General features: G+C 37.5%; 1 protein-coding gene across 3 annotated transcripts in view; it reads left to right on the forward strand.

Moving 5' to 3' along the window:
- The window catches only part of MID1 (midline 1), a 242,120-nt gene that overhangs the window by 185,067 nt on the left and 31,200 nt on the right, over window positions 1-25,853 (forward strand). For all 3 annotated transcript variants that reach the window (XM_027645511.1, XM_027645503.1, XM_027645520.1), the window contains exons 3-4: window positions 12,662-12,757; window positions 25,688-25,795. In XM_027645511.1, coding sequence (XP_027501312.1) covers window positions 12,662-12,757; window positions 25,688-25,795 — 204 coding nt within the window. The remainder of the gene's footprint in view (window positions 1-12,661; window positions 12,758-25,687; window positions 25,796-25,853) is intronic.

Raw genomic sequence — 25,853 nt, forward strand, 5'->3', positions numbered from 1 at the left:
AATAGAGCCTCTCTCAACATAGTTGCACAGGCAATATATGGTGTAGTTCTCCTGGCACCTCCTCAGCTATTTGCACAATTACTTTCTTGGCCATCTCACAGACTTGTGTGTTTATGCAGAGGGCAAACAGGCTCATGTGCAGAACTGAGGAATAGAAGGCTCTCAGTCTGGGAGAGCCTGACATCCTGAGGGTTCACAAGTGTTCCCAGGATTTACCTTCCAAACTTCTGGAGATGCAGGAAAGAGTGGACCAGGCCAATAGGAATTAGAGAGATCTCAGTTCTCCTCTCCTGTACATAACTCACTTTTGACTGTTAATGACCCTCTAGTGCTCAAAATCAGGAAAGAGTTCCGTAATTGAAATAGTATCAACTTGGCCAATCAGCTCAAAATACAACCATGGAGGTCAGTGAACTCGAATAAGAGGCCAAGCTAACCTCTAGGTTGGTTTCACTGGAGTATTTGCTAAAACGCACCCGTGCGCATGTGCACCCGTGCACACGCACATGCACACAGAGCCATACTTAGAATAATTCAGTTATAGGTGCAGCCCTTTAACTAATAAAAATGGTTTATAAACCTTCAACCATAGAACCCTGCAATTTGGAAGAGACCTCGAATGATGATCTGTTTCAACCTTGCATGTAGAAGGGAGCCTAGATGAAGTTATGTACACTATCTGTCCAATTGCATCTTGAAGACCCTCAGTGATGAGAACTGTCCCATGTCCCTGGGGAGGCTCTTATATTAAATGATAGTTCCCACTGTAAAAAATATCTTTCTTATATTGAGGTGAAATGTCTCACAGTGCAACTTGTACCCATTGCTCTTTGTCTTCTCCATGTGACTGCTTGTGAAGAAATGCTATGCTTTGTAGGTGCCCTTTAAGTACAGGAATACTGTGATGAGGCTCCCTGAGTCTTCAGTTCTCCAGGGAGAAGGGATCTAACTCTTCAGTCAATGAAAAGAAAAAAGGATATTAAAGAGCTAAATAGTCATGGGGTGTTTTAAAAGCTGCCTTGTATGAAGTCAGGACTCAATCAGTATAGTGTAACCTCAAAATGCCATTGTTGACCGTGCACAAAAATACCAGAGAATACTCAGTGGTCTCTTTCTATACCACTTGCACATTGCATAACTTATTTTTTTCATATTAGAGAGCATGTATGAGTACCTGTGTAAATGCATGCTTGTTTGTGTATGATTTGTATGGCTAAAGAGAAGGTATTTCTCACAAAGTCTTTAGGCCCAGCTCTCAGAAACAACGCATGTAGAAAATTCAGACCCCAAGTAATGCACTGGATAAATCAAGTCCTTGTCTTTTCTCCAAAGAAAACTTTGTCTGAGATCAAAATCTAACTGAATTAATTGAAGGCCTCAAATTAAGACTTCCATGTTCTTTAAAGTTTTTTATCTTTCCAAAGTGCCATGAAAAACATACTTATATAATCAGCATTGTCTTATGTTTTCAGCAGAATAAGTTTGCTAGCCTTGATAGTAGGAAAACTTCAAAGGCTGTCATAAATCAAATTAATAATTTGTCTGGAGGAAGTCCGTATAAATTGATCCCATTATGTAAATGTGTCAAATGAAATGTTAAGATCTCCCCCTCTCTTTCTTCAGGAATAATTGGATTTGCACATCTATCTAAATTGCTGGTCTTTTCACCAAAATGTGAGGTCATTTATTTTTCATTACCTGAATGCCTGTCATATTAAATGGCTACAGAAAAGTATGCAAAGCTATATGGGAGGGTTCAGGCAGGCTGATTCTACTTTTTGCTACTGTTAGTTCACCTGATGTGAAGACGATCAGCAGACCATGTAAGATGAGCTTGGTTCTGCATCCTTACTTTAGATATACTGGACTAGATAAGATTAAAGAATCTCTAAATTCTTTGTAAATCATTTGAAGATCATATAATCACAGAATATGCTGAGTTGGAAGGGACTCGCAAGGATCATCGAGGCCAACTCCTGACCCTGTGCAGGACATCCCAAGAGTCGCACCATGTGCCTGAGAGCACTGTCCAAACACTTCTTGAACTCTGTCAGGCTTGGTGCTGTGACCACTTCCTAAGGGAGCCTCTTCCAGCACCCAGCCACCCTCTAGGTGAAGAACCTTTTTCTAATATCTAACCTAAACCTCCCCTGACACAATTTCAGGCCATTCCCTCAGTCCTATCAATGGTCACCACAGAGTAACCAGAACTCAGTGCCTGTACCTCCTCTTCCCCTCCCTAGGAAGCTGTAGACTTCCATGCAGTCTCCCCTCAGCCTTCTCTTCTTGAGGTTGAACAAACCAAGTGCCCTCAGCTGCTCCTCATATGGCTTCCCCTCAAGACCCATTACCATCTTTGTTGCCCTCCTTTGGACACTCTCCAATAGCTTAATATCTTCCTTATATGGCTGTGCCCAAAACTGCATACAATATTCAAGGTGAGGCTGCCCCAGTGCAGAGCAGAGTGGGACAATCCCCTTCCTTGACCAGCTGGTGATGCTTTGCCTGATGCCCCCCAGGACATGGTTGGCCCTTCTGGCTGCCAGGGCACTGCTGACTCATGTTCAACTTGCTGTCAACCAGGACCCCCAGGTCCCTTTCTGCAGCACTCTGCTCCAACCTCTTGTTCCCTGGTCTATGCACCCAACCAGGGATAGATAAGCACATGCTTGAGCAGTGTGAGTTTAAAATCTTAGAGGTGCACATATCTGGACTTCTATTTGCACTTTTTTCTGGAAAACATCTTTTGATTTCATACAATGTGATCTATCATCTTGCAAACTACATCAGAATTTTTATATTTTAATGTGTATTTTAAATGCCTTGTGAGACCAGAATTCTGTGATGGTACTAGGAATATTTTGTCACAATCCACTGATTCTTAACAGACAGAAGTTTTACCCCAGTTTTACCTTTCAAACTCTGTGTAATCAGAAATAAAAAAATAGAAAATAATGTTCAGTATATATGGGATCTCAGCTATTGATGATCTCAACTATTGATGAAGTGATTTGAGTTGTGTTTATTGTTTGGCATGCTGCAAGTGATTTATGATCATAGGAACATAGTAAAAATAAATTACAAAAGCTTTTGCCATCATGCTTTTCTGAGCTAAAATTCACTACTTAGAAGTATTCTCATACAATTGTTCATACTCGCATGAACAATTCATTAGTTCATACTAATTGATCAGTTCATATGAGTAAAATAAAATACATCTGTGATCATCTGCAGTGTTGAAATAAGTGAAATACCCAAGTGTGTCGTGACTTCTACGTGGGATGTTTGCTTGCTGTTTTTTTCAATTATTGCAAATACATTGTTGAGGGCTGTTAAAAATAATGTGTCATTGAATTGACTATTGCATTTTAGTCTTTGTGAATGTGCACTGCAGAAGGGACTGAAAAATAGTGTTTTAGCAGGGGAAGGACAGAAGTTATTTCTTCAGGTGCTCCTCTGGTGTAGCATGCATCCCTCACCCCCTGAGCATTTTCTTGAGCATCCAAGTTACTTTCAGACCTTCCTCGCAGAAACTCTTGGCACCATGCACTGTGAGCAAAGCAAGAGCCAGCAACTGAGTTCAACTCACGTTCGTAAAATCTAGCAGGAAGTGAGGGGCACATTGTAGCAGCAGCTGGACAGATCACAGCATGAGTAGAAAAAAAGGGGCAAATTATGAACACGTTTTGTAAATAAGAGTAGTGAGAGAGATTAGGATGTCTGAGAACGGAGTCAGATACACTGCTGAGGTAAGAGAAGGAAAAGCTGTTAGTGTTTTACATTAAATGGGAGAGGATGGTACTTCTGACTGATGACTATCTTCTTGGTATGCTTTTCTTTCATTTATCAGTTGCAAAATACAAGGCAAAAATGAAGTCCTGTACTAGTCATGGTTCATTTTCCAGTGTATCAGTATTTAAAGTATACTCAGACCTTTTAGTTTTCCAGCTAAAATTTGTGGAGGGGTTGTTGCTCTTTTGGTTTGGGTTTTGTCTTTTTTTAGGTTTGGTTTGGTTTCTTTTTGTTCTTGTTAGTGAATTTGAAATCTTGAGCTGATCTCTGGTGAAATATTGACAGGTCAGAACAGAAACTTCACCTGACTATGAGAGAAATATGAAATAAAATCTGCTTCCAAATCATGATCTGTACCTTGCAATTTATACTCACTATTTAGTTTAAGTTCAGCTCACCACCATCACATTGTTTTAATAAGTCCCTAAGTATGTAATTATACTAATATTATTTAACGTTTTCTGGTTTTTCCATAGGAACTTATAAAGTCAAATGTTTAAATATAATACCAGCTCTGTAGCTGGAATCTGAGTCAAGGATGATTATTTTAGTAACTCCTTAATGTGAGATCTGATCCTTGGTCAAAAGTTTTGTATAGGAAAATACTGGTAAATTATATTATCAGGCCAGGTTGACAAGTATTTTAGATGAATGTTTAAGCCTTCTTTTCCAAAAAGTACTTAAACTTGTATCTAAACTTGAAGACTGTGGGGAAGTCAAGTTCCCCGACCAAACTTATTTCAGGGCATTTACTCAATCTAGTAGATGGTTTTAGTTTGCTGAAAAGGAAATAGAGCAAATGAGGAGAAGAAAACACAGGGAGATTCCCACTTCTGCCCAGACCAAGCTCTGACCATGGGCAGCAAGGCAGTGAGCATCTGACAGAATGAGCACTAAACTGGACAGATGCCAACTTTTTTAAGATGAATTACCTCTCCCAGCTGGAGCCTTTTCATTGCAAGGAAAAGGCAGAGCCACCAATGACTTCAGTGATGCAAAACCAGAGCACTCCAGAGTGGAAGAATTAGCTCATGGTGTACTTATTGGCAAAATTTTAGAGAGTTTATAAACATAAAAAACAACTCCCCATAAAACACAATTTTAAGTGGTGCTTGGTTTAGTATAATTCACTCTATGTCAGTATTGGGTTTTCTGGTTGACTAGTGGTTGACACTTGCTTCATGAACCGCGCCATTTGACAGTGGGATTGGCGTTTTCCAAAAGAGTAGCTGTTCTCTGGCTTCACTTGAGCTTACTGATGGTGCCTATATGGCTCCTAATACACCACCAGGGCATCAGCTGGGAATATACTGTGCTCACAGATGCACCTGTTTCCTCCCTATAGCGGAACTGCACAGGAGATGGACTCACAGCTTCATTCTCTGGATGGACAATTAATATCCTCAGGAGAGCAAGCTATAGAGGTCTGTTTGCTATGCTGAGAAACATAAATACAGATGGGTGCAGCTGCCCTCAAGTGTCAGCTTTATTACAAGTCAGTAGAAAGAGCTGAATTAGGTTTGTGACAGCTCCACCAGCTTGTTACCTTATACAGACCAAATCACCATGTTGACCTTCTCTACTCCTTACCTATCTAGCTGTCCTTTCTAACCTGCCAGTTTTGCATAATACTGAATTCTTTTTACACATACCTGCTTAGATAAGATAGAATTTTTCAACCGCAAAATGCCGTAACATGTATTGACTGATTGAAACCAGATTTTTTTCCACAATAAAACCTCTTAAATAAATACAAGCTTTCAAAAATGTTTAGGCAGACATCTGTAGAAACCAGGACTTCAGTAACAATGTATAAATTGTGGTTCTTTAGATAATCTTTTTGCTTTCTTTTCATGTAGATGTCTGTCATTAGCTTTGTGAAAAACTTAAAATTTCAGTTTTTTGAATGAATACTTCTCAGATCTGGCTTGTGCAAGATTACACTATGCATCTCATGAGCAGGAGCTCATGTTGAATTCCTGGTTTTAAGTACATTCCATGTCCTGGGAGGTTGGAATTAGATGTAGGATGCTGCAGAACAGCTGTGCAATAGTTCAAGTTCTCCTTAACCCCGTTCATTGCACTGGATTAGCCCACGGGGAAAAGCAGGAGCTTATAAACCCTCTAACTCTCCACAATAAGTCTTTAATGACATGCTTTAAATGTCATTTGTTTGGTATTTGTTATGTTCCTTTAACACTTCAGCTTCCAGCTTGACTCCTTCATTGAAGGAAAAAAAATCTAATATATTGTGGCCTCAAATATATCTACACTTTCGCAAACCTTTATTAACTCACATATCAGTCCAACATACATTTTTGCTTTTAATTTGCTCAGATGCTAAACCTATTCTTTCTTGATCCTAGATTCTTGATTATTATTCTGGTCCTTCTTTGATTAATTAAAAATAGGACTGAAAAAATCCCCCATATCCCATTTGGATATCTTCTAATAGGTTAATTGAAATGGGAATCTCTAAAAAAACGCTTGTCCTATATAGTCAGTTTTGTCACTTCCTAAACTGGAACAAAGTTCTTATAACATTTGGATGCCTGTTTAAAAGAAAATGTTATTTTTATTTCATTTTTGTATGTCCTTCCATTACAGTAAGGAAAATAACTAAGCAGTGTAAGTTTCATTGGCCTGTTCTTGGTAATCACAGTCCTTATTATGGGCAGAATAGTTTTTAAGAATATATATTGTTTGTTTCTGAAACTTTACAGTACACATCAGTGGAAAACTTTTGCTATAGTGTACTATATGTATATTTCTTGTCCTGTTCTTTTTCCTCAAAGGCCCCAGTTATGAAATTTCTCTTGTGCTTCAAGGAAAAGAGAAGAACAGTGAAGGAAGTCTAAAAGACTGATGAGTATAGTTAAATCAAAGGGCAGAGCTGTGGCTGCAAGTGGCAAGGACCATTGGTATATTTGAGGACATGGCTTTCCAGAGACACAAGAGTGCAATTGGAGGTTTTTCCTAGAATATTGCCTTCTCAGATTTTATGTGGTCAAGAATTTGAAACGCTTGGATTTCCTTTAGTTTCCACAATGTCCTGTTTTAAATAGAGGTTAATTAAAAATTAAGTTACATTCCTATGAAATATAAAAATAGACGCAGTTTAATTCACACCATTGAAGTCATAGTGGCTTCAAATGCAGATATTTTCATTGCACTTTTAATAAAAATAGTCCTGGACAGTTACTTAACAATGCAGTATCTCATGGGTTTTTCCTTGTGATATACTATAATCACTTGAGATAAGTATCTTAGTCCCCAGAAGTGTGTCAACATTGTTGATAGCTGTTATTTCTTTACACATAGAAATGTGGAGCGCAGTTGTCAAGCTCTGTACATTTGAGACTTGAGGTCAATCATTCCTATTAACTGCAAATGTTACCATTCCCTGGCTGGAGAAATACATGCATTTCAATCACATGTATCCTGCAGAAGAGTAGTCACCTATTTTGGGACAATTACATAGAATAAAAATTAGCTCAAGTTTTTCCATGTGCATGTGACATGTCCATTTAAATAAAGAACGCCAAAGAAAACATTAAACTCACATACACCCAAAACCTGGCTGAAAACCATATTTGATATTTTGGCAGTTATTCCAGATTTGATTGGCAACTTTTTTAATAGATAAGACACAAGTCCTGAGGGCAACAGGACTAGTTTGTGGGGTATGTCACCACGACGAGGTGGAAACGTAACTGGAGCACAGGCAAGCATAATGCCTTCAAACTAGGAGGAAAAATAGTCTCAGTGAAGATGTGGTTGAATGGACTCTGTTAGTGACAGGGGGTATATTTATGATCTCTAACCAGCCTGCATATACTAAAGACTGATCTGCCATGTCAATACCACTCTGGTTACCTTACTAGCTTGAGTAAGTTAGGATGTAATCACATTTCTGCTTTATGGTGTTTTAATTCTCATCTCTGTTTTACTGCAGTGTAACTGTGTGACTTTTGTTTATAAACTTTAACCAACTCGATTGGAAAATACATAAGCTCTGTTTAAATTTGACCATTTGTAAAGAGGTGATGGAAAGGTGGCTGTAGTTCTCAAGAAACCTATATTATTACTAAATTTAATTTCCAGTGTGCAAAGTTGTTTTCTTCTTTAAACCAGGAGGTAGTCAAAAAATATGCCTTACTCTGCTCTGTTTCACACCAGGATCAAGGAAACGCAAACTGCAGTCAGTGTTTGCTGCTGAAAGGCTTTGATCATGGTAGATTCAATGTAAGTGGTGATCAAGGCTGTTGTTGCATATACTATCCTACAGTGTGTGAGTCTTAGCTTATTCTGCAGTTTCAGTGGACCAGTTCTCATACCTTTCCAGTAAGCAGTGAGCCAAAAATTCAAAAGCATACTTATATTTACCAATGGCAGGAACAATAATATTTTAATTAGAAAAATACAGTTGCTTTACTTCAAATGGAATTTAAAATCTCAGTGTAGCTGATAGCTATGTTTTATTTTGTGGCCTTTTGAATAGAGAGTTTTATGGAGCAGAAAAATGCTTCTGAGAAGATGATCCCGGGGATGTTATTGTTTTATCTGCTGTGATGTAAGACAGGAGCACACAACTCAGCGTTTTTCTTCTTTAGAATCTTACATTAATTTATTTTGACAGTATTTCCAATCCATATAGTAGCTTAGGACTATCTGTTTGTGCTACCTTCCAATTTTAGACAAGCAATGCCTTGCGTGAGACTGTTAATTTGGCAAAGGGCATGGGTTCACATTTGGTTTTCATAGACTGATAGATTTAAAGGCCAGAAGAGACCACTATGATCATCTAGTCTGACCTCCCACTTCAATCAGGGCACAAGCCTCACGCAATCATTACTGCAACATGATCATTATTTGAGTGTGAGCTAGACAGCCGCTTAAAAATGTGATCAGTCCTGAGTTGCCTTCCTCTAATTTTTTGGCATTAATTTTTCCAACTTAAACTCTAGTCCCTGGATCATATCATTTTATAGGCATGCAGAGTCAAAATGAAACACTATCCTTAACTGTCCTTTTCAATTACATGTCTGTGATTTCATCTACTCAGATTTTTGCCAAGATTATAGGAATATTTATATTGTATAGTTGTCAGACCATGCTAAATGGACAGTAAGCATTCTTTTCACTTTACGCTGGATGTTGTAAAAACAGTTTCAAAGCACGCATGGAATGTCAAGATCCTGGGCTAGGTCTGCATTGGTAAGTCAGGAAGCATTCAGCCTTGCTTTTGCTTTTTGAGAGCAGTTTGCCTCTACTGAGTAACATGCGTGAAGCCTGTCCACAGAGCAAATGCACAGCAACTATGGTGCTTCTTTAAATAAAAACAACCCCAGTGTTTCTAAGATCAGTTTTTAATAGACAGATAACAATGAAAATTAGCAACTGACAAAAAAAAAGATAAGGAAAGGCAGGTGCAAATGTTTAAGAAATTACAATTTACCAAGAACATTTCCAGAAATACAATTGTAATTTGGTTCACTTCATCTAACAGAACAGCAGTAGAAGGTTAGGTGGGAAGAAGGAAGACATTTTGAGTATGATTATTCACATGTATTTTCACATGTACTCATCATAATGTGAGAGCACACTTTCTTCAGACTTAAAACCTGGTTACAATTCACTCTCTCAGGAATTATGGTCTACATCAACTGGATCAATTTTCCAAGATGGCCAGAGCTCCAAATCTAGCATTGTGGTTTTGCACAACCAAGGAAGTTCCAGGTGCAGATGTGATATGAGGTTGCAGCATTTTAGAAAGTCTGTGAGCAAACCTCTGCTTCTGAAATTTAAAATGTTCAGGCTTTTTCTGGGTTCCCCCATGTGGAGTAAAGGCAGAGGGAAGAGCTCAAATTCTGCTTCTGGTACCTACTGTCATGTGGTAGCCAAAGTGGTACCATGGTCTGTATAGGAATAAAATAGGGAAGAGTACTGGAGGAACATACTGACAAGAGAAAATCTGCATAAACATACTGCAAGAATTGATCATGTTTAATGACCTTAAAGACTTTCAAGTTAGGCCACTTTTAAGAGCTGCCATTCAGTACTGGCCTAGTGAAACTAGAAAGATTAATTAATTTCAGAAAGCAACACCAGGTTCTTGTTATCTTGTAAAGCATTAATATAAACTGATGTTCTTAACAGAAGTTTAACAAAATTCTGATCATTCTTGACTTAAAAAAACCCAATCCCTTGCATGGAAACAAAATTCCATTTGTTCCAGATTAAAAATTACACAGTTCAAGGAGCTAGAGCATGGGAACTCCAGTCTTTCTAAGGCTATTCACTTGTTACAGTTATCTTCCATTTTCATAGTCAGAAAATGCAGAGGATATCAAGAGACTGTGTGAAGCCATAATAATATATATGGGTTTATGTTTATATTCACTGGATAGGAAATTTATTCTGAGATTTTGTTCTTTATTCAGGATATGTATTCAGAAATATAGATTATTATATCCAGGATCTGAAAATATCATGAATATAATAATCTGTATATAATCTATGGGTCAATACATTTCTGTTTCAGAGCAAAATACTGAATTTTCATGTATTAATGGCCTTAGTTGAAGATCACTAACTTTCAGTTATCTAAAATCACTGCAATGTTCCATAACTGTACAAAATTAATATATAATATTAAGAAGTTATATAAATAAAATTTCAAGACTATTTGCACATTTGGATCATCTTAAGGAACTGTTTTTTAAAGACAAAAGTTATCTGATACTGTAACTATATATGGTATTTTGACTTCACATGAGTCTCAGCCCTACAAAGGGACATCTGACAGCGCAGCAAACATGCCTTTGCAATTAAGATTGTTCACAGTACAGCTTATAGAAACCTAAGATACAGCTCAAACAGTTCAGTAAGGATGCCCATTCTTGTTACTCTTTGTTTTAATGGGCTATAAAATAAATGTAGTGTAAAAGGTATTTTTACAGCCAGTGATACACAATATGCATAACTGTGCTGGGAAGAAAATGCAAAAATTATGTGTTTCAAACAGCCACCATGCTTCTTGGAAAGGTCATATATGTAAAGCCATCAAAATCTTGTTCTTTCCTTAGTGGAACAGAACTGACTACTTCTCTGGTGCTTACGGCATTAGCCCTGGTAAATGCCAAAAATACATATGGTTCAGCAATGAAATATTGCCATCTTCATTTGTTTGTAGCCATATGCAAGAAAGAGTAAGGAGACTGCACAGCTGCAGAAAGAGAGGGCAAGGAACAAAGTGTTTTAAAAGATCATGAAATTGGCAGGGATAACAGCACAAGAAAAAACACACACACATACCCACTCCTCTAAATGGATGTATGGAGATGGTCATTGTGGGGAGGATGGTAGAAGTCAGATGAGTTACTGGTAGCTGCAGGTAATGAAATGATAGAATAGATACATAGGAGGGAAAGTAGTAGTATGAAGAAAAGAAGCCCATTAATAAAAGATGAGGAGGGTTGAAATGAATGAAGGCTCTGCAGAGACACTACAGCCCTTGTTGGGAGGAAAACATGGGGCCCACTTCTGGTATTCTTGTTCAATACTTCCTAGATACCAGGGACTGCTTGGAGGACAAAGTACACTTAAAAGTCAGAGACTGTCAGCTTGTCAGGAATACCAAGCAAGTGACTAATCTTACACACTTATATAGGTGAATAAGAAATAGCTTGTCATGCTAGAAGTCTCCACTTATGTCAAAATTAAATATACGGCCCTGAAGTTACTGACATAAATGAATGTTTAGAGTCAGAACTCTTTTTAATGGCTTGCTTTTTTTGATATACTTAAATTATATTACCAGACCTTTTCATCTCTGTGGAAACTTTGCAGTTCTTGGAAAAACACAGACCTTTCCATGTCCATGTGCTTCCAGAAGCTGAAATTTCGTGTAAAACAGCAGTTATCTCAGGATGTGTAGTAAAAAGTGAAGAGTTAGTAGCTGCAAGTTCCAGGGTGCACAGTAAAGTCCTGGTCCCAAGGCAGCCAGACCAGGAAGTGGGTCACAGCCGTCACAGACCTGCTCCTCACATGCCTGGGTTTCCTTTCTGTAGATACAGAGGGAAGAAGGGAGGCTGAAACATTAGTTGCTAGATCTCAATCTCATGTGCAACTGCAGAGAGCCAGGATGCAGCTTCAGATCCGTTAGCTGGAAAGTTCTCTGCTCTCCCATGGCTGAAGATATTTATGGCAGCCATAATCAGTTGATAAAACCAGACACAACCACAAGTTCCCTCTAAAGAACAGTTAGTGAAGGCACAATCTGTGAGCAGATACTTCATTCTCCTGTGTAGAAAGGAAGCTTTTCTTATTTATTAAAAAACATAACTGCTGAACTAGGGGATTAAATCAATTATATTGACCCCCTACAGTACTGCAAATCCAAGAAAAAAGTGCTGACCTGTCTACTGGTCCTTATAAGTACAGTTCCAAAGGGGCATGTGCTCAGAGACCTCAGTTAGCAGCTGGCTTTTAAATTCATATGTTAGACTGGGAGAAGGAAATAAGGAATCAAAAATGTTCTCAGTCAAAATAAGCCACTTCTTTGGGGGAAATGTTTAACTTTTCCTGGTCTTCTCCTTACTTGTCTTTTTTTTCCTCCTGACTAAAACTAATTGCTTAATCTAGTTTTTAGTGCATCCTTGGAAACTCTGTTTTCTAGAACTCATTCTTATCTTGAACTTTTCTTCTCTCTTGTCTTGCATAGACAAAACATTTAATCTAATCAAACATATAATGGAATATACCAAAATGAGTGTCTCATGTTCATACCTGTATAATTAGATTTTTCAAATATTTACCTAAACATCAAATTCTTTGAAATGCTAATGTGTTCCTTTCTTTTTAACAGCAAAATTTGGAGAGTAACCTCACCAACCTTATTAAGAGGAATACTGAGCTGGAAACTCTTCTGGCGAAACTCATTCAGACCTGTCAGCATGTAGAAGTGAGTACTGAACTCCGTTTGAAATAGTTATAAACCTAATTACATTCACTCCTAGTATTCAGGAGCAAAAGTTTAAACAAAAGCAAACAAACAAACAAACCACAAAAAAACTAAAACAAACAACAAGTGCAGAACTGAATTAAAACAGTGGCAAATTGACTTGAAGCTTTTTCACTGATAAATGGTATTATCAATACAGATAACCTCCTTTACATTCCTTCCTGTTCTGTTTTTATTATGGTATGTTAATATGGCCTCCACCACTACTACACTGGAGCACATCACCTATTATCTGTAACATCTTTATTTTTTTGGGTCCTTTGTGATTCATAGTAATATTTACAGGAAGAAAATTAAGGCAAAGAAATAGGAACACTCAGATCCACAACTACATTTAGATTTTTATTAGCCACTGTTTTGTTGTTTTGTTTTTTTTTAAATCAGAATTAACTATCTAAATACATATATGGCGTCAGAAGTCATACATGAAATATATTTATCTTCCAAAGAAGACAGGTGCTTACAGGCCTTTGAGTTCCTTCATTTACGTATTCCACTCTGAGTATCACAGAAAATCTTCAACATGTGGAGATCTGAACCTATATTTCCCAGATATCTGGGGGATTTTCTAGATGTCCCTATGGACATAATAATTCAACCATGGGAGTGGACACAGGAAGAGAAGAGAGTCCAAAACAGGTTCTTGTTCAGCAAAATTTTTCTTTTTACTTCTTGCCATGGAAGTTCTCCATAGGGCTTCTTATTTTCTGTGGGGTTTTTTCAGACTAAAATTCAGCAATCTAATTAAGCCCAAAAGCAACTTTTGTTTTTAAATAGATTCAAAGTCACATCTTAAAAATTTGGCTTCTGCTTAAGTACCTTGTTGAGTGTGGTAATCATAGAATCTTAGAATTCCTAAGGGTGGGAAATACATCTTAAGAAGACTGAGTTAACCCAACACTGCCATTTCACTGCTAAACCACATCCCAAGTGCCACTAATGGCACATGCTGCATTAAAAAAAGAGACAAAAAAGCTCACCCAAAAAAAGCAAAACAAACAAAACCAAGACAACAACAAAAACCCACCAAACCAAACCAGACAAACAAACAAAGCCAACCAACCAACTGTTCTTCCAAAGACATTGTCTTATCAATTTTGATATCTGCTCCACAACTGTGGAGCCTCACTAATTTCATGGAGCTCAATAAAACCATTAAAGTCTATCCACATGTATCAGACATGAGGTGAATGGTTTAATTTCTTTGTATAGGCACCAATAACACCAGGCAGAACAACTGGAACAACTGTAGTAGGTAATGTGAGACAGAGATAAGGCACATTTTCTTCCTCTGTATATAAATCTCAGAGCAAACCCTATGAAGCAGATGGGCTCAGGACAGCGTAAGACCTCTTCTTCAGTGGTGGCCTATGTCCAGGATGTGCTAGATTTGCAACATTTAAAATTGCTCCTCCATCTTCTCTGCAGTTCTGCCATATATTACCAACTCTAAGGTTTAGTATTACAAAGAATCTAACTTGTTCAACTGGTAACAGATGCGCTACTGTCCCTGGAGTCCTGTTGTAGAAAATTTCTCTGTAGACGTAAAGCAATAGCAGCAAAGTTGCTAATGAATTCCTACCATGTTTTATTCATCAAATTAGTCTAATTAGCATTTAAATTAGCTAAATATTAAGAAATGAGCTTCAGTCAAAACCCTGGACCTCGGCCGTGCTGGAAATCTGGCAAGTGGGGATGTTGGAGTAAACTTTAAAGTTATCTCTGTTCCTCAGAGCTCTGTGAAACCTTCAGGTATGATGTGCATATCTCCAGCATTAGGGACGCTGTGGCTTAGATAGATTTTTAAAAAGTCAGTACATTCTTTCTTTTTGCTTCTTTGTGATAAAAGTTTATCCCAAACCAGGAACCCAAATGAAGTAAACAATATATTGGTTGAAACATTAATTTTACAAATTTAAAATTACAAAATATTAGGAAAGGAAACGACTGTATTAATGTTTTCTTTTTCATTTTTTGATACAATATATTACAGATAATGATATAAAATACATTCTACAACATTTGTAAGCATGTAAAAACATAGGTGGTACAGTTTAAAAGCTACTGTTACATACTTTGATTTTCCTTACCTAATTTGAATAAATTTTAATGTTGATTTAGATTTTGGGGGGGTTAAAACCAGTTTAAAAAAAAAAAAAAAGCTTTTAGTTTCACATATAGTTTGAACTCTGAAAAACAAAGAAGGAAATGAAATTATTATACCTGTGTTAAAGTTACCAAGTTTTTATTAAGGTATATATAAACTTGAAAAAGTTATGCTAACTAACATTTATTTGTAGCTATCAACAGTAACATTTTTTTAAGCCTTTGTCATGTCGTAAGCCAAAAAATTTGGTATTACATGAAAAATTTAAAAATAATGTCTTTTTTGGCTTTTGATATGGAGCAGAAGCTGATGTTTCTGAGAATGAACAACAGACTCTGTGTGTTTTGAATAAATTAATCCTTGCCAGCCAAACCAAATGTTGTCACAGAGCCACTGTTTCTCATCAACAATGTGAGCTGTCAGTGGCTTCCCAGCAACCAGCTTCACAGCAGATGAGTGATCCCCATGCATCCTTCCCAATAGTAAGTTCATCTATAGCAAAGGCCAAATCCAAATCTTTCTGTGTTTTAAAACTAATGCTTATTCCTTTATGAAAGAGTTATTTTCACTTTATTCTCACATGAGCAGGTGAGCACTGATCGGTGATGTGGGTTATGGAAGCTGAATGCCTTCCAGCCACTGGAGAGGGTGGATCTGGGGCGGCCTCTCATCACAGCAATGGAGGCCTAAATCTTAACTATTTTTAGATGGAGTTTATCAATTTATGACGGGATTTATCCTGATCTTGGGAGAGGCAAGAAGTCTGCTTCCATTCTTGCATTCTGTGAGTGGTTCTGGTAAAAACAGCAGGAATACTTTTGTGAATAAATCAAGTCAAACTTGTATTCTTTACTGTTTTATGTAGAGAGCGATAATATTAAACATTTTATAATAATAATAACAATTTTAATACCTGAATATCTGATTCAATGCTTAACATGGGTGTATAGTCTATGCTAATAGTTTATGGTAACAATTTTTAAAATGCCATTTTCTCAAAAAGAACCACACCCTGAAATGTGAATGCTAGAGACTGTAACAGCCCTTTCTGTCCCAAATCTTTCTGTTTCTTTGCATGTACACTGACACATGGGGTTTTCTCATCTTTCAGATATAACCCTAACGTATTTTTTGTTTTACGCTAATTTTTCCGTCTTTCCACTCTCCCTTCCTCTGTAATCCTGTCTATCAATTCTTGGTTTTTCAGAAACCCCAAAGGCTGCTAATCAGGAAAGTTTTTTTGTTTTCCTTCCTAGGAAATGATGGCAGGTCTACACTCTCCTCGTTTTGGACAGGCTGCTTTCTGCAGAGCACCCCCTCACTCAGGGCAGTTCTCTGGGTTGGCCCTGCTGAGGCAGCTCTGTTCCCTGCTCTCTGTAGGGAAGCCAGCCATAGCTGCCTCCCCAGGGGCAGCAGGCTTGACTGCATAAGATGATAAACTGTTTCATGGGATAAATTATAGCTTTCTCCACAGACTGAGAAAATTGAATGGCAATGGCCACAACTCAGATATATATTTGTTTGTATTCCTAGTCTGCAGCATTCATACATCTCATAGTATCTGTAGAAAACTTTTTTAAGAGCATTTAAAACTGTCTTGGATAATTTTACCTTTAAATTTTGTGCAGGAGCCTTGGACAAGTCTTCCAAAAACACTGTTGTAAAATTGGGATTGAGGGGTTTAGGATATGGCAATATAGGTTAGACCCTGGGTGGTGGCGTCCCTGTGGTCATACCAACTCACTACCAGGTTTCCCTTCCTCCTGCTGTGTGCTGAAGTGGCCCCAGTATGGCCACACATCCATTGCCTGTGAGTGATGCAGCACTGCCACCCTCCCTGCCACATTCAAGGAGATGGGAGCTGCACCCTGCTCTGATTGCCTGTGCCTCTTCCAGCTGTATGCAGCTCCAGATTTAGCCACTTGAATCAGGGAAGGACATAATGCTTCAAACACTTAGGTTCTCCCCTTGGTTTTAGTGTCACAGGTTTCTCTGGCTGACAAAGTGGTATGTCACAGCAAATTTGCTTCTTTGTCATAATTTCCATTCTATGAATGTGTGAGGTTCCTGCAGAGGTTTTTCAGATCATGGCATTCATTGACATAAACAAAAAATTTGAACATCAGTCTCTTATGCCAGTTACTTCTTTTCTAAGCAATTTGAGTTTTGTTTCTGGATTTTTTTCTCATCCTTCTAGGAAATATGTGATTAAATGTCTGTTATACAGTCAATGTCATGAAGCTTCTTATCTGTTAGGCAGAAACATAATCTGAACTCAGCTTGAGGAAAAATTAGAGCAATTATCTAGGGGGGAGGGGAAAGGAAATAGGTTTTGCTTGTAGACAGCTTTATAACATCTGTATCTCACTCTTTCTGTTTGTTCTGTTTTGTTTTCAATTCACCAAACATCATAGGAAGCAAATTCTGGACACCACTGCAAAATAATTTTTGCTTTCATGAAGAAGAGAAGGCATTTTCCTCTGTGTAACCCTCAAACTGTTGCATCCTTTCCTTTCTGTATGTAGTGGAAATGCTCAGTTTCTAGCTCGCTTCTAAAGATCTGCTTCAGGCTAAATCTCAGCATAAAGTTCTCAGCCAAAAACTGGGTTTGTGTGTGTCAAGGGGTGTTATATAATCACCTGCATAAAAAGTAGTACATTGAAAGACCCTTTATTTCACTGGCACAGATGCTCAACACTCATACATATTAGATATATTTTAGATCAGTGTAACAGCAGTACTGCAAAAGTGATGAAGGTGGCAGCACCTAAAATTTCCTGCTGTGGCCCTTTTTATGTATGACTGATCAAAAAGAGATGAACCAAATGGTAACACTATAAATAATGGAAATTCAAGTTTCTGGTAGAACTTCAGCTATGAGACTGCTCCTTCAAATTTTGTAGCAAAATGTCTACATCAACTTGTGTATGAGATACATACAGCACTTCTGTGACTTGAGGGACAGCAAAGTCAAAACTCATCTGTCAACATGGTTCCCTAAGGACACTCGAAAAATAAAGAGTCTTTGTGACAATAAAAAACAATGAGTATCCTGTTTTCACTATTTTTCATGGTACTCGTTCCTTGAGATTTGGGATTATTTTAGCCAAAACTCAAGTAAACTGAGAAGTTCTCAATAGGAAAATTTAGTTGGAAAACCTGCATGTAAAATCTGGTGACTGAACTGCAGCAAATGACCTTCGGTCATACAAAAGTGGCCACTACTAGTTTGGAATAAGGAATCTGCTTTGCTGGGGATTCTTTTTAGGACAGGGCCAATGGGTTAGATAAGTGCTTACCATCACTGTGAAATGCATGTGACAATTTGGCAGATAACTTGGAAAGTAGCTGCACTGAAATTTTCTTTTTCTTTTGCCCCAGTATCTTCCATTTATGTGAAAATGCTTGTTCAGCACCTACATTTATTTGCTATGTTTAAGTGCTAGAAGTAAATTACATTTTTTGATTTCTGAAATAGAAAAATATGACTTAAAGGAAGTCAGGAGTTCTCTCAATAAGAGACTAATTAGCAAACTTCATGATGTGCATAAAACCCTAGGGAGAAGTTCACAGCATTTTTTTTCCTTGTAATGAGAGAAGGTACAAGAGACACTTTCTCTATTAACATTATTTTGATGAAATATATGGCATGATCTCCTTTTAATTTCCAATTACTTTCATTCTACATTTAATTCCACTCTCACAAAAGTTGAATTAATTCAACGGAAATCTCAGGTAAGCTTTAGGCAGAGTCTTAAATTTATATAGCATTAGAAAAGAGAAACTTTGGAAATAAAAACTAACAAAACATGCTGCATGACATATGGCGATACAGAATATTCATTCAAGGATGTCCTAAGTTGCATGCCTAGTAAGCCGTAGCCTAGTAGTCAAATACTATTTCCCTAAAGAATTATTAAATTGATTTCACAAATTACTAATTAAAAGTATAATGGGTTCTATATATACATAGATCTGCAGCACTTATGCATACATTTTATGTATAGATTAGGCACTTGCTGGAATACTTTATTGCACCTACAACCGTTTTGTACCATCTGTAAATTGGAGTAATAATTATGGTTAAGTGTCACACAAATTGTATATAAACTAACAGCAGTGCTTGCCACTGCCTGTGAAGGTGGCCAGTTCCCATTCGCTCCATCTCTCTCTTTGTCTCGCATCCATACATGTGTATGTGCTCAGCTTTTTGTTAAACTGATATTCTTGCAAAAATTTGTCCTTAGACTTGTAAACACGGCTTAGTTCTCTCTTAACCACTGGTTAACTAATGCAGCAAGTAATATTTTGTGCCTTCCTTCAGAGACTGTAACTTGTTAGTCAAAATGTTGTCAATTTATGGAACCTTCTATCTCTGAGACATTTATCTTCGTGGGAACAAAATACTCATGAGTTCTTCCTTTTTCTGCCTAACATAAATAGCTAAACAGGAATTAGAGCAACAAGGAGGACAAAAGTATTGTTTCTCTTGTGAGTATGTTAAACACAAGGCTAAAGACCCTGGATCCTGGATGAGAGTTTTGAGTACCGTATTAGTTACAAGGGCACTGGTTTCATCTTCATTAAAGGGTGGGCAGTCCTTTGAATTGCATTAATTATTTTATAGTTTTTGCTTTTCTACCCTAAATTAAATGTACCAAGCGGAATATTTTGCTCAGCATGGAACAAAGGTTTAATTTCAGCAGGGAAAACAAAGTAAAAAATTAAATTAATGAATACATGTTGTTCAATTTAAAAGTATTTTCATTGTTCAGGTTCAAAGAAAGGACTAACATAAAGGCAAAAATAATGCATGAAAATAAATTAATAATATCACCTTTTTCCTGCATCTTTAAAAACCCACATCCTCCTAGGGCTTAGTTTCACAAACAGCTTAATCTGGTCTTAAGACTCATTGATGTCAAAAGTTTCCCCACCTCTGTTTCTGCCCTCCCCATTGTGCTTCTCTACCTGCTGCCCTTGTGTCTGTGCAACATCCACATCAGCCAGGTGAGCTCAGCCCAGACATTACCCCACGTGGCTGCACCAACTTCTGAAGAAGGAAATAAAATGGGGAAGACCTTTGCAAGTTGTGAAACCATGGTTTGTCTCGCAATAAATGCCTTTCTCCATTGTGCTTTCCTATCCTGAAAAATGTCAGCTATAGTTCCAATATGATGCTGCATTTGTATTTTGTAAAAACAATATTTGTTTCATTGAAGCAAGTGTAGTCGATGGCATTTACAGATATCAGCATAATCATCTCTGGAGTAGACCTTTATGAGAACTTTCCAGATCATCTGAGTTTATTTTTTATATTTTTAGTGAGATTAGTATAAAAACAATTAGTTGGTTTGGGTTTTTTTTCCTCCATGAAACTTCTGGTTTGGTTTTGGTTTGTGATTAGATTGTAAATGTCACTAGAGGATTGCTAGGTACCTTGCTGGTTAGTTTCTCAACAATGTGTTTCAAAGCGCAGTGAGACAAAAAACTTTAAAATAATATTTTAGTTAGTAATATGAGTATTTCAGTCTTCTAAAAAGGGTTTGCTTTTAGTCAAGATTGGGGCAGATAGTCTTATCTGCCTGACCCAAAGTGGTTAAGCTATCCTGGCCTAATCGATTCTCCATTCACACAATTCCTAAGTAGCCAGGGTAAGTTGGCATATTTTTGCACTGACCTTTGTTTAACCTGCTCTGAGACTGCCTCTAAACACAGGTCTCCTAGTTAGAGATAGATGTGGAATGCAAACAAAAACAAAGCCTCTGGTACACTTGAAATGGAAGATGACCATTTCTTTTTCTTTTGCACTATTTCAGAATAAAGGATTTGTCGAAGATCCGTTCAGATGGCAAGCTGAGTAATACTATGTATTTCCAAAGGCTCAGTTTGTCATAATAGATAAAATCAGATTTACACATAGACTAGACAAAGTCTGAAAAAGTTATATTCCAAGAGTTTCTTTTGCTCTACAGAAGACTAAATTGAATAATACATAATATCAAACAGGGATATGGAATGAAGGAAGTTTGAATTCATGACCCTCATTCAACCTAGCCATCCATAAAAAGAAAGAGAAGAAACTTTTTCATAAATGTGCATTAATCATTATCCTTTGTATTTCTATTAATTAAATAAATGAAACATGGACAATATTAAAATATTACTTCAATGTATTGTGGATCTATGAAGAAAAGTTATTCCCTTTACAACATGGAGGAAAAGAGACCTCTCTCTTTAGAGGAGTATAATCCTTTAATTCATCTAGGGACTCTAATCCAAGAAAATGTGTTCCACATCTACATGACAATGAAGAAAGTTTTCCTAGATAAACAGGTACCAACCATTATATGTAATCACTTTGGATTTTTTTATCCCAGTTTCTGAGCTTGGTGTAAGAAGGAATTCAGGCTCAAATCTGGAGAGAAGTATATGACAATGATGTACAGTTGTTGAGTGGAATCATACCATTTGCTTTTCTGATGTTTTTGTTTTCTTATGAGTATACAGTCATTCTATAACTATCAACTCAAATGCATAAAGAAAAATTCATACCTCTTCTTTACCTGCATACCCACAGCTACAAAGAAATTATTTTTTGAGGAATTGAGACTATTTTTATATCGTGAAGCTGAAACTCAAATGCATACCTCAGTTTCCAAAGATAAGGCTGTTTTTACCACCTACTTTCTTTCACTTTGCATAATCAGTGCAGGACTAGTAAATAAAAATTGCTCTGGTTTTGATGAATTTGTCCCAGTCAGTGTAGTCTTAAAAAAGCAGGCCACCTCTAATTTAGGGTGTCTTATTTTGCTTGTCATTTAGAGATGATTTGCCAAAAAGACACATGAGGATTTCCACTTGTGGACAGTATTGCCTCACCCATAAGGAATCTCAGAGTGAGAGTTTTGTTCCTGCAAGGAACAAAGTGTCTCCTGCTGAGACACTACAAAAAATCCTTTTCTTCTGTATATTAGTTGATGAAGTTTTTGTGGGTATGACTTTAGCCCTCTGACTCTGTTTGCCTTTGAATTAACCATAGAAGCTCCACTGTAATCTTGAGTCTTTAGCCATGCTGTAGTGCTGTGATTTCTCAAACATCTGCTGGGGACTTTGAAACCACCACATTCATTTTCTTATGACCTAAGCTGCAATTTACTTCAGGTCTCTGAAGATGAAAGCCAAGAAAGCCTCTACAGAGAACAGAACAGTTCCAAAACAGTTCTGAGGCTGTGGAGATGGGAACAGCTGGCCTACTCTCTGTTTTTGGTTGGGAGGGATTGTTGTTTCCATGTCCCTGTCAGACATCTGAGGAACCCCTATTTTTCTTTTTTTGCTACAACCACTTCCTGAGGCAAAGTGCAACAGTCCCTATCCATCTGCCTGGAAAACCTGGAAAGAAACTTGAAATTTGTAAGGTGGTTTCTTTTTTTTTTTTCAGTAACCTGTTTGAGATCTTTGCATATTACAGAAGTAGGAATAAATTCCCCACAAAAGCGGGAGGACTAGAATCAGTTCTTGCTTGCTTGTTTGTAGACAATGTCATAGTTCTTGCTAAATCATAACTAAGCCTCTGTTTTTTACTGTGGAAAAATGTAGAATGTAAAACCTCAAATATTTTCACCAGACAGAACTTGCATTCCTTGGCCAGCCCCAGCTGGAAGTTATTGTCAAGGTTGTTGTTCATCAAAGGACTCAAGTAGAAGGCAAAGCCTTATTCTGGTATTTCTGTAGCACCTGTACAGTGGAGCCCTGATCCATGCCTATGGGTCTTTGGTCTGACATATGACTCCTAGGAAACAAAAAAGTAAATAATATTCAGTGGTAATCTCACAAATGGTCCCTTTAGGGCCACAGCTAATATAGTGCACATAAAATTAGGCATGTGCTCAATTATAAACTTATTACTCAGTCAGAGGTTTTGTAGGCTGAAAATGTGATTAAGGAGTATTTCAGCTTGAGAAAAGCCCTAGATTAAATGTTGGGGTTTGGGTTTTTTTTCATACAAAGCTCAGACATATCATATAATTTTGGAATATTCCTTTCATTTTTAATAAGCTTGTGCAAGCTATACAGTTGGAAATGTCTTCAAATGAAGTTTATAAAAGGGTATACTATTCAAATTTCAAAGAAAAAAAGAATTCTGCAGTCAGTGAACAAGAAATCCAAAGGTTTTTTCCCAAGCATTTTGTTTTTCTTAGTCTAGGGCTTTTTAAGTTAAGATTCAATTAATACATTGTTATTCAAATCAACCAGAGCATTAAATGAAACAATATTGACTTAACCTCCCTGTTACTCTATGTTTCATGACAGTTATCCCAAAAATTAATTAGTTCTGCTTGACAAAACGAGTTGGTGATGTAAGTGTTGCTAGAAGTAACACTTTGAGTGGAAGCTTCTCAAAAATCCTGTGAAGTATTACTGTAATTAAGTGCCAAAAGTGTTACCATAATTAAGTGCTGAAGTTGGCTCTGGTGTGAGCTGACCTTGGTATTGACACAGGAGTTATGCCTACAAGCAGTGGATGTGGTCACTGCCTCTGGCTGAGCCTGCGTAGGATTCCCCACTCTTTGGTGGAATTTCAGTCTACTTGTGAAACTGAAGTCAGGGCTGGGGAAACTAGCGCACTGAACAGCTTGTTGAGAACAGCCCTGCAGAGTTTTGTGCTGAAGGAAGGTCCATGATGCAGCCAAGGTGGTGGGACAACAAGGAGAGGCAATAGGAAGGACAGTGCTGACTGGATTCATTTTTCCAGGCTACCTGAGCTGTCAGTGGAGAGACACTGGCACTGCTGGAGGCTTTGGGTGAGCTGCTCAGTGGTCTGTCTCTCCTCATGGACTGTGGTGAGAAACCAGGCATAGCAAACAGCTAACCTAAGGAGATAGGTAGGCACCTAAAACAGCACAGTGGAAGTTTCTTCATTTTCACCTCCTGCACGCTGATCTTTTCAGCACTTACAGTTACATCAGACTCCTTCCAGAAACAAATATATTCTCTCTTCATTATCTTGATATCTGAATTAATAACTAAGCTTTTAAAATGTGCAAACAAACCTTTATTTTATAAAGGTTTGAGGAGGATAATCCAAAACCTTGATGAAAGCAAACCTTTGCAAAAAGATCCCTCTTTGCCTGGAGGACACTGTGTATTTCACATAAGGAGGTTATTTGTAAAATTGGTCCTGGTCCAAATTTAGATATATAAGCATTTGCTTAAGCCTAACAAGCTTCATAATGTGCTTACAGGTAAATGCATGTTTAAACACATTGTTGGAAGGAAAAAAAAGGAATGCTGATGCAGATCAAGGGGCTCATCGGACTGAAAAAATAGCCAAGGGGTGAAATACAGTTACTTGTCACCTGAAACTATTGCCTGTTATTGTTCATCACTGATTCTTACTAGCACAGTGGAAAAGGTGACATGGCTGTAGGGGCAATTAGCCTGCTTTACCTTCTTACCCTCTTTTACTCTTAGCAAAGTGCAAACGGAAACATAGCCCTGAAATCAGTCCTTTCAATTTTGCTTTATTCTAGATATGATTAGACCATTTTGTGTTTCTCTCTGACTCTTTACACACACGTGTAAGCTAACCATACTACTGCTGAAGGGGAAGTATATTTTCTTGTTGTACAAAAACTTTGATGACTTTTCACGGAAAAAATCCACCTCCTCCAGAAAAAAACATTTTCATCTGAGAATCAAAACTTTTCTACTATCAGTTTTCTTGTTATTTTTTTACAAAAGTCAACTTTTTCCATAGAAAGTTAATGTTCTTTGTGAGCTTTTTTGCATTAGAAACAGTTTCATTGGCTCATATATTTATACTTTAGAAAACTACATGAGCACATCTATTATTTTCTGATTCACTGTGGAGGCAAAGCAGGAATTATAAAGGCAGTCAAGACACATGACTTGGTATTGTCACTTGGATCTTTGGTAGTTCGAAACTTTTGGGAACCAATATGTGGACATATATGGGTATCATTAGTTCACTTCCTTTCCAGTAAAAGAACTTGGGGTCATTAAATGCAACTGGAAGGAGGGAGGTTCAAATCCCTCTAAAGAGAGAGTTGCTCACTTTCCTCTGAGTTAAACTGTGGTGCTTATTGCTGTAGAATGGTCCAGATACTTAAAGTTTCCAGGGATTGAAGGAGAGACCAAATAAATCCATGTAATATAATTCTTCTGAGGATTAATAATGATGTACAAATTGTGTCTGATTCAAGATGACTCTGAGCTGCAAATGGTTGGAGGATGAGAAAACATTCATGGGAGTCATCATACATGTTGGGACTTTTTCCTAACATACTTTACTAGCAGATCCTGGCACTAGCAGCAGTGAGAGAGGGGATACTGCACTAGATGGATTGTCTGATCCAGTACTCGTGCTCTTAAGCGCACTAGTGCTCACTGCAGTCCTTTATACGGCTGGAAACTGTGATGTGTTAAGCACATCCTGAAGAGAGGTCACTTCTCACTGATGTGTGGTAATGACTCAATACTCACAGGACCAGGCTTTTCTCACATGGGTTAGAAATACCTGATTATCTGTTTGCAAGTCCTGCCTCCTGTAAACTAGACATTGAGACTCAATTCAGTATTTCACAAAATACAAGAGAGAGAGGAGAAAATAACATACAGATTATACACAGAAAGAGCAAAAAAGTGCCAAACGCAACATTTTTGAAATTACAATTTTCAAATTAGAAAAGGGGAAAGGAAAATGTTAAAAATGGTTTTGTTAATCATCTTTTTCTTTGTAGGTAAATGCGTCCCGCCAAGAAACCAAACTGATGGAAGAATGTGACCAGCTCATTGAAATTATCCAGCAAAGAAGACAAATAATTGGAACCAAAATCAAAGAAGGAAAGGTAAAAGATTTTCTTCTTTAGATCCCAAGAAGGTCAATACTGCTTCCTTGGGTTTACA

This window comes from Corapipo altera, unplaced genomic scaffold (assembly GCF_003945725.1).
Source record: "Corapipo altera isolate COAL_440 unplaced genomic scaffold, ASM394572v1 0, whole genome shotgun sequence".
NCBI classification, from domain to species: Eukaryota; Metazoa; Chordata; class Aves; order Passeriformes; family Pipridae; genus Corapipo; species Corapipo altera.